At 43.2% G+C, this 13041-nt stretch overlaps 1 protein-coding gene across 19 annotated transcripts in view; it reads left to right on the forward strand.

Moving 5' to 3' along the window:
* Nucleotides 1–13041, forward strand: part of dtna (dystrobrevin, alpha) — a 268122-nt gene that overhangs the window by 119642 nt on the left and 135439 nt on the right. For all 19 annotated transcript variants that reach the window (XM_078216104.1, XM_078216118.1, XM_078216109.1 and 16 more), the window contains 2 exons: nt 291–371; nt 6330–6543. In XM_078216104.1, the coding sequence (XP_078072230.1) occupies nt 291–371; nt 6330–6543 (295 nt within the window). The remainder of the gene's footprint in view (nt 1–290; nt 372–6329; nt 6544–13041) is intronic.

A 13041-nucleotide genomic window follows, 5' to 3' on the forward strand; every position in this document is an offset into this window, starting at 1 on the left:
CCATGCAGGGAGGAGGTGAGGAGCATTATTTGACACTGTGAGGTGTTTGTGATCTTGTATACACTGCCTGAAAGGGTGGTGGAAACAGATTCACAACATCTTTTAAAAGATAATCCCTGAAAAGAGAGAATTTCCCAAGCTTTTGACAAGGAGAATGGGATGAATTGAATAGCTCTTACAAAAAGCCAGTAGGAGTCTGGTGGGCCAAATTGCCTTTTTCTGTAAGATAGTTTATTTTAATGTGAGTAGTGATTTTTTTTTTCCTTGAATATTTTTTGTCTTTAAATCAGGTGCCCAAGACTTGGATCGCATTCGTTTATCCACCTATAGGACAGCATGTAAACTCCGATTCATACAGAAAAAGTGCAACTGTAAGTGTGCCTCATTCCATAGGATAGTCATGCAATATTGTTTAATTATCTGTTCACATCACTGCCAAACAGTTGACTGAGGTGGAGAACAACTTTTGTTCATCCACATTTAGATAATTATCGTTAAATATTTACTAATTTGGTTTCTACTTCTATCTGGACAAGATCTGAAACTTCACACGCAGGGGATCGCAGGCACAAACCCACTTCCAAACATTCTGCATCTCAGTAATTTTCTGTCTCAATGTCGCACCCCTGCAACAACTTACATTTATATGGACCTTTTATCATTGTGAAACACCTTAGGATGTCGACTAAAGAGAAATGAATGACGAGCTGTAGGAGAGCAGTCAAATAAGGTGACCAACAACAGTCAGAGATAGGTTTTAAAGGGACTTAGAAGGTGAGGGCAGATCTGGTGAGGCTGATGTGTTTAGAGGAGAATCCCTGACTGTAGCTGATGACAACGGCCTTATGGTCTCTGCAGTGGGAATTCCTCTTTCCCCCATGGCAGCTTAAATCTGGAGCCAAATCAAGGGATTGCCGTGGCATGTAGCAACAGTCAGGCAACTAATTAAATTGAAATAGTCAGACATCGCAAACCAGCAAGTTAAAAGCAATTAAAAACTTCACGTTTAATTTAATTTTTCAAATAGAAGATTTTTTTTTTTTTAAATGGAACCTTTTGATAAGTGTAGAGAAATTTTATATTTGCAAATGTAAAATTAACTTTTCTGGGCCAATAACCATGTTTAGCAGTAATTGTGCAATAGCTACACTTCATTCAACAAAGTGTAACTTTTCTCCATGGTTTTTAGAGTGAGGTTAAACACCATTAGAGGGGAAGTGCTCAATTGCGAGTGAGATAACTGTCTGTGGAAACCTCTACAATGCACACTGTGGAAAAGTATAGACTCACTGACAGCAACTTCTGGATTTCCAAGTTGGTCTGCATATGTCCAAACTCACGAAGCTGTTCTCCATTTCAGTGGAGAATGCTGACAGTTTCAGTGCCGTTACTATAGCAAAGTCCATGCCAATGGGTCAGTAAATGTGATGGGGAGTTCAGAGCCACAAGAACAGTGTGTAGGCTGTTGTATAGGGCTGCAGTTAGAGATAGAGTGAGGTGAGTCTATTGGGAAATTTGTAAACATTTTTGAGCTTAATGAAAACTACTTAATGAAATTCACATACAAATGCAAAGTTCTGAGAATAAAGGGAAAACAAGTTCAAGCTAATTAAAGACAGAAATTCTTCCTCACATGGAGAGAGGTGAACATACAGCGTGGACTTCGAGGATGATTATTACAGGTAAATATTTTAAGAACTAATTGGATACTGACATAGGGAATTAAAAATCTCTTTAAATTTCTTCATTAATTGCGGTTGGTGAAATTATGTTCCTCGTCTGTAATGATCTTGTATTAGCAGATAGGATTCTGGTTGAGGTCAACAGTGATAGGTAAGTGGAACTCAGTGAGGGATAGAATGTAAACAGATGAATTTTGGATTATTGAAGTCTACACAGGCTGGAGCGCAGATGAGGAAATAGGAAGAAGTCAAGCTTTGAAATAACAAAAGTCTACATGGGGTTTTAGTGGAGATGGAACTACTATAATTGGAAGGGATCAGTGATATTGCAGGGTTGAAAATTGAAAGTCTTGGTGATGGATAACATTTTAATGTTTGAAGCTCATACCGGGGCCAGACAGAATCCCAAGGCTGTGCAATCAAGTTTAGCTGAGAAAAGCAATTGGAGGAAGGTGAAATTGGATGCCAGAGTGTGGAGTTTTGGCAGAAACCAAACAGAATGACTTGCTACCAGTGTCAAACTAGTGAAACTTGTGGAGATAAAGAACCACTTTCACACTGAGGATATCCTCCATCATGTGTAACACTACCACTCTCCCAGATGGGATGGATTTTAAGCAAACCTAGCAACTCAAAACTGGGTATCCACGAGGTACCGTGGGCCATCAGCAGTAGCAGAATTGTGTTCAATCACAAGCTATAACTTCATGGCCCAGCAAATCCCCACTCTGCCATTACCATCAATGAAAAATGCATGAGAGCTTGGCAGGAGCAGCATCAGGCATTTAGAGAAATAGGTGTCAAACTGGAAAATCTATGATACAGGATTACTTGCCTGCTAAACGGAATGCATGTGACCAACAGAGCTAAGCAATCCCACAACCAATGGATCAGACCTAAGCGATCCTGCAACCAATGGATCAGATCTAAGATCTGCTGTCCTGTCATATCCACTTATGAATGATGGTACACAATTAAACACTACCAGGAGAAGGAAGCTCTACCAATATCCTCATCCTCCATGATGGGGGAGCCCAGCATGTCAGGGCAAAAGACAAGACTGGAGCATTTACAACAATCTTCAGCCAGAAGTACTGGTTGGATAATCCATCTCTGTCTCCTTCATAGGTCCCCAGCATTACAGATGCCAGTCTTCTACCAACTTGATTCACTTCATGTGACATCAAGAAATGGCTGAAGGTATTAGATATTGCAAAGGCTATGGGTTGTAACAACATTCTGGTAATAGTACTAAAGATTTGTCCTTCAAAACTAGTTGTGCCCCTAACCAAGCTGTTCCAGTACAGCCACAACACTGGCATCTACCCAGCAGTGTAGAAAATTGCCCAGGTATATCCTGTCCATAAAAAGCAGGACAAATCCAACCCACTGGTTACTGCTCCATCAGTCCACTCGTGATCGTTAGAAAAGTGATGAAACGGGTCATTGACAGTGCTATCAGGTAGCATTTACTCAGCAATGTCACTGGACTAGTAATCTAGACACCCAGGCTAATCTGGAAAAATGGGTTCAATTTCCACTACAGCAGCTGGGGAAATTCAAATAATAAAATCTGGCAGTGAACTCGGTGATAGTGGCCATGAAACTATCATTAATTATCGTAAAAGCCCATCTGATTTACTAATGTCCTTTAGGAAAGGAAATCTGCCAACTTACCCAGTCTGGTCTCGATGTGACTCCACGCCCACAGCAATATGGTTGACTCTTAACTACCCTCTGATTTGGCTGAGCAAGCCACTCAGTTCAGGGGCAATTAGGGATGGGCAACAATTGTGGGCCTTGCTGGTGATGCCCACATCCCATGAAGGAATTTTAAAAACTGCTCATTGATGCTCAGTTTGGGTTCCACCAAGGCCACTCAGCTCCTGACCTCATTACAGCCTTGGGCCAAGCATGGACAAAAGTACAAACTCAAGAGGTGAGGTGAGAGTTGGGGGGGGGAGGGGGGCGGGGGGTGAGGGTGAGGTGGAGGGGAATACTGTCCACTGGTGGGAGTCATACAATGGAAGATGGTTGTGGTTATTGGAGATCAATCATTTCAGTTCCGGGACATTGCGACAGGAGTTCCTCAGGGTAGTGTCCTAGGCCCAACCATCTTCAGATGCTTCATCAATGACCTTCCCTCCATTATGTGGTCAGAAGTAGGAATGTTCACTGGTGATTGCACGATGGTCACCATATGCAACTCCTCAGACACTGAAGCAGTCCATGTCCATATACAGCAGGACTTTTACAATATTCAGGCTTGGGCTGATATATGGCAAGTAACTTTTGTGCCACACCAGTGCCAGGAAATAACCATTGTTATAATCCAGGTCAGAAACTCCAAGGTATTTTATGGAAATCAGCCTTGACCATAAGTTTTGCACTTTGAATTTGGCGCAGGTAAGTATAAGATGTTTCACTCCAGATATGATTCAAATGACCCACTAGGGAGCTTTTATCAAACAAAATTTATTTAAGAATACAGTTAACATATGGAAAGAAAATTAGCAATATTTTTTACCAATTACAAACAAGAAAAAAAACACAACCATGATATTATATATACCTTAACTAAATACACTGTTCCAACCAAACAAACCTCCTTATAAACATTAGCTTGTCCCAGGTTTAGCACAGAAAGTAAGAATGCTCACATGATGCTGCATTTTCTAGCTCTGCTACACCTGCTGTGAATTAGTCCTTTGATTGGAGAATTGAAACTCTGCCTTCTCCATTCTGTAAATCCCAGCATCTTGAGGTACAGAGATAGTGCCACTGCTGATCTCTAGCTATCAAACCACCAACAGCAGATTTTTCACTCCAGGAAGACAAGAAAACCTGCCAACAGAATTTCTAATGCCAGGGAGAGAGACAAAAACACTGCATCCCGCTTGGAGTCCAAACAACTTCCAATTAGCCAGCAGCCAAAACCGAAAGTAAAAGAACTCTTAGGAGAGGATAAAAACTATCCCACCTGATCTGTCGATCAATCTTCTCACAACAATTCAAAAAGGAAGTGCATTAGGTCCAGATTAAAAATAAACAAAACCCCATTTAAACAGCAATAAAAAGACATTAAATCAGGCATCTCGGTGCCAAGGTGAAAAAAAATTAAGATGTTTCTGACTGCACAGAACATGCTTAAGATACCTTTCTTAAAGGCACAGTAGTGTCACACCATCTCTAGCAAGATGGAATCTAACCATCTCCCCTTTTGCTGCATGCCCCACTATCAACATCCAGGGATTACCATTGACCAAAAAACTGAACAGTGGGTACAAGAGCAGGTCAGAGGCTGGGAATTCTCTGGAGAGTAATTCATCTCTTGACTTCCCAAAGCCTGTCCACCATCTACAAGGCACAAGTCAGAGTGGAATACTCTCCACTTGCCTGGATGAGTGCAGCTCCAACAATACTCAAGCTTGGACACCATCTAAGCCAAGAAGCCCACTTGATTGCACCCCCTCCACCACCTTAAACATTCAGGTCCTCCACCATTGATGCACAGTTGCAGCAGTCTGTGCCATCCAGCAACTCACCAAAGCTCCTTTGACGGCACCTTCCAAACCAATGATCTCCATCACCTAGAAGGACAAAGGAGATATGTGAAGATGCATGGGAACAGCAGCACCCTTCAAGTCACACACCATCCTAACTTGGAACTATATCACTGTCCCTTTACTGTCATTGAAAAACCTGGAACTCCCTTTCAAACAGTACTGTGGGTTTTCCTACAATACATTGATTGCAGCAGTTCAAGATAGCAGCTAACCACCACCTTCTCAAGGGTAATTAGTGATGGGTAATAAATGCTGGCCTAGCTACCAATGCCCATATCCCATGAACAAATAAAAAAAAACATCCAATGCTCAGAATGTCAAAGGGCAGCACGGTGGCACTGCTGCCTCACAGCGCCAGGGACCCGGGTTCGATTCCCAGCTTGGATCACTGTCTTTGCAGAGTTTGCACGTTCTCCCCATGTCTGCATGGGTTTCCTCCCACAGTCGAAAGATGTGCAGGTTAGGTGAATTGGCCATGCTAAATTCTCCCTTTGTGTACCCGAACAAGCGCCGGAGCGTAGCGACGAGGGGATTTTTACAGTACCTTCATTGCAATGTGAATGTAAGCCTATTTGTGACACTAATAAATAAACTTCAACTTTACTATAAGGAAAAGGAAATGACCAAGAATATAACTCTGGGTACTCCCAAAATGAATATGTAAGCATGCAAGTGGAGAGGTTGGTTGGAAGGTCAAACATTCAGCAGCTACATCTTGTGGAGGAGATTAGCCTGTTGAAGGTGAATGGAACTCTGGGTATTCCCAACCTGATTATGCAAGGGGAGGATGGAGGAATAATTGATGGTTATGTTGAGAGATATCAGAATAAATCAATGTAACAGGAGTGAAAAGTATTGAAAGCCACAGAAATGATGAGGTGTTCAAGAAAGGAAAGTGCGCCACAGTCATGTCACAAATGAAACCATTGGTGGCTTTAATGAGGTGCAGCAGAGTGGAAACTGGACATAATGGAGAAGTTGAAGATGATCTGAGTTAGGGGGACAGTCAAGAATGGAAGATGAGGCACCCAGGCTCAGCTGCTTTTATAAAACTTACCCACTTTTTTTTTTACTTGTTTAGTGCACTTGGTAGACGTTTGGAATATTATTGAGGCATTCAGAGAAAATGGGCTAAATACAATGGATCCAAATGCTGAACTCAGTGTGGCTCGCTTGGAAGCTATCATCTCCACAATACTTTACCAGCTGAACAAACGCTTGCCAACCACCCACCAAATAAATGTTGAGCAGTCCATTAGTTTACTTCTGAACTTTCTGCTGGCTGCCTATGATGGGTAAGTTTTAGAGCAGTTTCTATTTGTATATTCATCTTAGTTTTTGAACTTTAATGTAGTTCCGATGCCTGACTACAATTGTCCAGACTCTCTTAACGGTCACACGAAAGCAAGGTCTGAAGATTTTCTACTGTTTATTTGTGACATTCCTTCTGAAAAAAATGGATTGTAACATGAGGTTTAAAATAAAAATGGAAAATTGCTGGTCATACTCGGGTCAGACAGCATCTGTGGAGAGAGAAAGTCAGGATGATGGCCTCTCATCAAAACTGGGAAACATTTGAAATGTAATAGATTTAAGCAAGTTAAAGGGTGGAAAAAAGGAAAAATAAAGGGAGGGCTGTGAAAGGTGGAAGAATGAAGAGAATAAATGAGAATAGAGTTGGTGGTGCAAAGCCAAAGAGTGTGGTGATGGGACAAGTAAAGGAACAAAAGTTGTGCCTAGAAAAGGTGTGAATGGCAGAGGCTGCTGTCCAAAAGCAAGAGAAAAACCAAACACTGCAGAGAAAAATGGAATAAAATGGGGACAGATGTTGCAGTCTGAAATTGCTGAGTTCAATGTAAAGTGTTTCATCAAAAGATAAGATGCTATTACTCAAGCTTACATTGAGCTTCACTGGAACACTATAGGAGGCTGAGGACAGGGAGGTCAGTGTGAGAACAAGGTGAAGAATTAAAATGACTGGTGAGTCTAAGGGTCACTGTTGCAAAGTGAATGGAATTGTTTCACAAAACAGTCGCCCAATCTGGATTTGGTCTCCTCGGCATAGAGCAGGCTGCATTGTGAACAAGTAATGTAGCATACAAAAATTAAAGAAGTATACATAAATTACTGATGAAAACAGAAAATGCTGGATAAACTCAGCAGGTCTGGCAGCATCTGTGGGGACAAACAAAGTTAATGTTTCAAGTTCAAATGACCCTTCTACAGAGCTGAAGGAAGATAGAAATGTAATGAATCATATGGTAAGGAGGTGGGTGAAGCAATGTGAAGGAGGTGGGACAGAATAGAACAGGAAAAGGTTGGGGCAAAGGAGAAATAGACAAAGGTGCTATGGACATAAGAAAAGAAGAGTGTCTATGTTGCCACTAAGGGTTGGAGAGTGCTAATAGTGGCAAAAGGTAAGATAGTAAAATGTGTTGATGGGAGCAAAACTGAACAACTAGGGACAGGTGGCCATGGTCTGGGGTTATGTTGGAGCAGGTCAAGGGAACTGAAAAACAACAAACTACAAAAGTGGGGATCAAGATGGAGGGGAAAGATCACAGTCTAATGTTTTATTTTGCCCCAACTCCTCCACCCACCTCTCCTATGTATAATTCATTATATTTCTACCCGTAGAAGAATAATTTGGACTCAAAACGTTAACTGTTTCTCTTCACAGATGCTGCCAGACTTGCTGAGCTTATCCAGCATTTTCTTTCAGATTTCCAGAATCTGCAGTATTTTGCTTTTACATAAATTGCTGTTTGACTTGGAAAGAATTCTGGGGCCTTGGACTCTGTGGAAAGAGGAGATGAAAGGGCAGGTGTTGCATCGCCTGCACTTGCATGGACAGGTGCTAAGAGAGGGATGTTCAGGGTTATTGAGGAGTAGAATAGAATGTCACAGAAGGAATTGTCCCTTCCGAATGCTGACAGGAGAGGGAAGATGTGTTTGGTAATAGCAACATGCTGGATGTGACGGAAATGGTTAAGGATGATCTATTGAATATGGAGGCTGGTGTGGAAGATGAGAATAAGGGGAACACTTCAATAGTTTTGGGAGTGAGGGAAAGGGATAAGAGCAAGAAAGCGAGACGGACACGGTTGAAAGCTGTCAACCACAGTTGGCGGGATCTCGGTTGAGGAAAAAGGAAGATATATCAAAAGCACTGATGTAGAATATTGCATTGTCAGAATGGATGCGTCAGAGACAGAGAAACTGGGAGAATGAAATAGAATCCTAACAGAAAGCAGGGTGTGAGGCAGTGTAGTAGACGTATCTGTGGGAAGATGTGGCTGTGAAAGCAAATCTGATCAAACATTAAAAGAGAAAAAAGAAACAATGAGTGTGAACAGGATAAAAGAGATAAATGAAAATCATCTTGGAGAGAAGAGCAGAACCCCTTTAAGGTGGGCATTCCTGGAAGAGTAATGGCAGTGAAATAACCTGTTTCTCCACAGATGCTGCTTGACTTGCTGAGTGTTTCCAGCATTTTCGGTTAATTCAGATTTCCAGCATCCACAGTATTTTGCTTTGCATAAGATTAGCTTTGTTGCATGCATCGGTAATTTTATTTTCTATTTCCCAAAAAGAATAACCTGAACGCTGGCAGAACTCCCAGATGTTGTGTAATTTCCGTTAGTGTGAAATAGCATGGAATAACAGTGCCAAAATCAGTGAACAATCTCTTTGTGCAGTCATTGAATGGATGCTGTCAGTGAGTGGAATATATTTGTTCTGAAATGTGTTCCCGTTTTCTACTGAAATTGTGACAGAATGTTTGTGGGAAGAGAAATTTTTAACAGGCCACATTTGTGGTCTGAGAGAGAACCAGACTATAATATTTCATTGTAACTTCATATTTTTTTCTGTGATATTGTGAGAGGTTGGAGATGGGGCGGTAGATTACATGGAAGGTGGAGTCGATGATTAGATTTTTGAGGACAGGAATGTTGACAGCAAATTTCAAGGGGGGAGAAACTTACCTGAAGAGGGAGAACTGTTAACAATTTTTAGCTAATTTGCAGATGAGGAAGGCGTGTTGGGTGATCAACAGTTTAGTGGGAGAAAGGTAGAGTGAACAGAAGGTGGGGATAATGGACATGTTGAGCTCAGAGGGTATGAGGGGAAGTAGGAAGCAATCTAGAGAAAATGCAGGCTCAGGGTTAGGGCAGAGGGGGAGCTTGAGTGGAAAATTAGCCTGGTGATATAGTGGGATGGAGGGATGCTACAGAGGCAGCAATTGAATTGTTTTTAACTTAATGACGGAATATCCTTAAGCTCCTTGAACTTTCTGATGCAGGTGGGGTAGAGGAGACAGGGGAAAGGGGTTTATGGAGAATAAATTAGTCATGCAAGCCTATATAAAGCAATTTATTTAACCCTATTTGCCTGGCAGACATTTGACATTGGAGGGCTATGGTGAGCAGTTGAAATTGTCCAGGTTACTACCTGCCCTGGTGTTTCTGGGAGCTGATTGCGTACAGTTTTTACCTTCTTAACTGAGCAGTTTGCAAGGACATCTGCCCAAATCTGTCAAAATCATTGTTACCATATGTAATCATCAGGGGTCAACTGTGATTTTACCTTGGCAGCAGCCTGAATGACAAGTGATGGTTAAGATAATTTATTTTTCTTCATTTCCTTGTGGGACCAGGCTTCTCTGGGTCCCACAAGGAAATCTTAGGTGTCCCCTGCCTCAAGAACTTAACACCCCAACTCCCCTTATTTCAGACCCATCCATCTTGGCCTTGAAATGACATGACCTCACCTTCTCCCTGCTGTTGGCAGGAAGCTCCTAAATATTGCGTGTTTGTCTGCCAGCTCCCTGCCGAGAATTGGAATTCCAATATATTACTAACACATCTTGCACGATGACTGTTGCTCAGGATGAGTCAGAGCATTTACTCTTTTTTTTGTAGGAGTAGGGTAAATTATGAGAGACACTGGCTTACAGTAATAAAAGCAAAATACTGTGGATGCAGGAATTTCTGAAATAAAAACAGAAAATGCTGGATAATCTTAGTGGGTCTGGCAGTATCTTTGGAGAGAGAAACACAGTTAAAGTTTCAAGTCCATATGTCCCCTTCTACAGAATCTGGCTTACAGTGACTGAATGTCTAACTGATACATTTTTCATATCAGCTGGAAGTGAAGTTTCAGCTTTAAGCTGATATAGACATTAAATACGCAGCATAGAAAAATGACTTACAAAATGTAGGCCACTCATTTACAATTTTCACAGTGTAATTTATAAATTGTAATTGTGGAAACCAGTTCCTGAATTACTAGCAAAATCCCAGAAAACAATTTATTGAAAATTGAAGTCTAATTTGTCAACAGATATCACTGTTTCATTGGTGATCATGTCCAAAATGTAGTTCTAATTCTTCACAGGAAAACAGCAGATAATAATTGAAAGGAATGTACCACCCAGTCTGCTGCAATGCCTTCACGGTGTCGCAGGAACTATACTCGCTGGTTTATATTATTGCTAAATTTAGTTAGTTAACTTTGTTATTGGCAGGGGCTTAATTAACGTAAGGGGGCGGCATTTAGTGGCCCTGCTAGCCACAGAATTTTGCGCTGACAAGATTTCAGAACGCGACCACCCCAGCAGCACTCCCTCCCACCGCGGATGTCACAATCAGGTTCACGCGCAGGAAGGGTGTGAGCCTTATTTGCGTGAATTTGAATTCATTATAATCTACTTTGTGTGCTTAACGAACCTTCCCACCCACCAGCTATGATGTCATGCCATGTGAATCTCTTTGCTGCTCTTTAAAAAATGGGAACCAGGTGCGATGACCTCCAAGAGGGAGGAAGGAGGTGGGCACCACTCTCTCCACTGAGCACCAGGGAGCCCAAGGGGACAGGGACCACTGGGTAGTTCTGGGGGTTTGTGGGTTTGAGAATAGGAGAAAGAGGACATCAGCTGTTGGGTGTAAGTGTCTTTGCGGGGGGGGGGGGGGTGGTATACAGTATTAGGGAGTTAGTCCACCTGAGGGTTAGCAACTCAGTAGGTCTGAGTAAGGAGGGATGACATCTATTAGCTCTCTGAGTTCTCCAGCCTGACTACGCAGGATGCCTATTAGCAGTGCTTCTCCCTGAAGGAGCAGAAAGTTGTGCCCAGTTACAATTCTGAGCTTCATGCAGGTAGAACTAATTGGCCTTCAGGAATTAACCCTTAGCACCACCAACTTCCCATAGTTTAAGAGACAAGGCTGCGATTCAGCTTTGGGTGACAGGGCTGTCAGCTTGGTTGCTGGGTAATAAATGGCGAGGGGTGGCAGTTCCCCAAGGCCCACAAGAATGGCTCTTTCAATTCCTTCAATTCAGGTTCCTTCCAGGGCTCTAACGAGGACCTCTGTGCAATCTCTCAGGCGTTCTCCCATGAGTGCATCTGCGAGGTCACGGATGTACTGTATGCAAGGGCGGGTGAATACATTCACTTTGGGGCCAGGCCACATAGAACTAAGAGATCTACAGGGTTCAGGCAGACAGCGGATCTGCCATAGGTGCAGGGGGCAATAAAATGCACCCATGTCATTCTTCGTGCCCCATGGCATCAGGGAGTTCCCTCATAAACAGGAAGGCGTTTCCCTCCCTAAATCCCCAGCTAGTATGTGCCCATCTTCCAGGGAGGGTGCATGAGAGCTTCGTACTTGGCCAGTCCTAGATTCCTGGACTCTATGAAGGACACCCCAGGCTACAGGGATGGTGCTTTGGGTCCAAGGTGATCCCCTCAGATCGTGGCTGATGGCGCCTGTGAGGAGGCCATATGTTGCAATAGAGACCAGATGCAACGAGGCACACAATGCAACTCGCTCAGGTCATCAAACATTTCATCGGACTTTTAAAGATGTATTTCCATTGCTTTAATGGGTCTGGGTGAGCCCTACAGTATAGCCCCCAGAGGGTCTCCTGCATTGTGGATATCTGCTGCACCCTCCACACCTCCACAAGCAGCGAGGTGCAGAGCTTTCAAATGATGATCTGGAGAAGCAGCACATGTCCTCGGATGAGGAGGACGTGCAGGAGGCTGCACCAGTCAGTGCAGGAGGGTGATGAAGACTTGAAGTGAGGAATGATCTGTAATGCTCCTCAGCTACTGGTAATATCTGACTCCTGTTTGTCTGATGCCAGCATGCTGACTCCCCAGCTCATGTCTGAGTGAGGTTGAGCACTGTATTCTTCTGTTGAAGCCATCAGCCATGGTGCTCAGTAATTGAATCATGCTTCTGACATCTCCCGACATGGATCTGACTTTGAAACCCCAGGCTTTCCACTGCAGCCGTCAACCTTGCAGTGTTGGCCTGTGTGCCTCACATTGCCGGAACAATCTCCTGTGACAGAAGGCTTTGGGACTCCTCCATTGGCCTTGCAGCTGCAGGAATGTCGCTGACAATCCCTCCTGGAATTCCCGGCTCTGCCTTTGCATCTCAAGCAGCTGAAGGACAAACAACTCCAGAGGTATGGCACCTAGCTAGGGCACAGCTGAGTCCTGGGATCCAGCAGACATCAAACTGTTCGATCTCTGAGATGTTCTTGCCTCTGCCTGATGTGCATCATGAGCAGTGTGGTGCTCACCAGATAGTGACCCAGAAGCCTGCCTGCTATGTCCACCCATCAAAGTGTGTCTCTTTGCACTGGTGGGTGACAGCCACGATACATCTTCAGTGTCCTCCTCCGACATCGCAGAGATAGTGACCAGGATTGGCGGTGGAACCCTGCATGTTTCTGCAATGAGATAAGGAGTCAAGTGCTCCTAGCCAAACCCAAACTGAGCATTG

This window comes from Mustelus asterias, chromosome 7, assembly GCF_964213995.1.
Source record: "Mustelus asterias chromosome 7, sMusAst1.hap1.1, whole genome shotgun sequence".
Classification (NCBI taxonomy): Eukaryota; Metazoa; Chordata; class Chondrichthyes; order Carcharhiniformes; family Triakidae; genus Mustelus; species Mustelus asterias.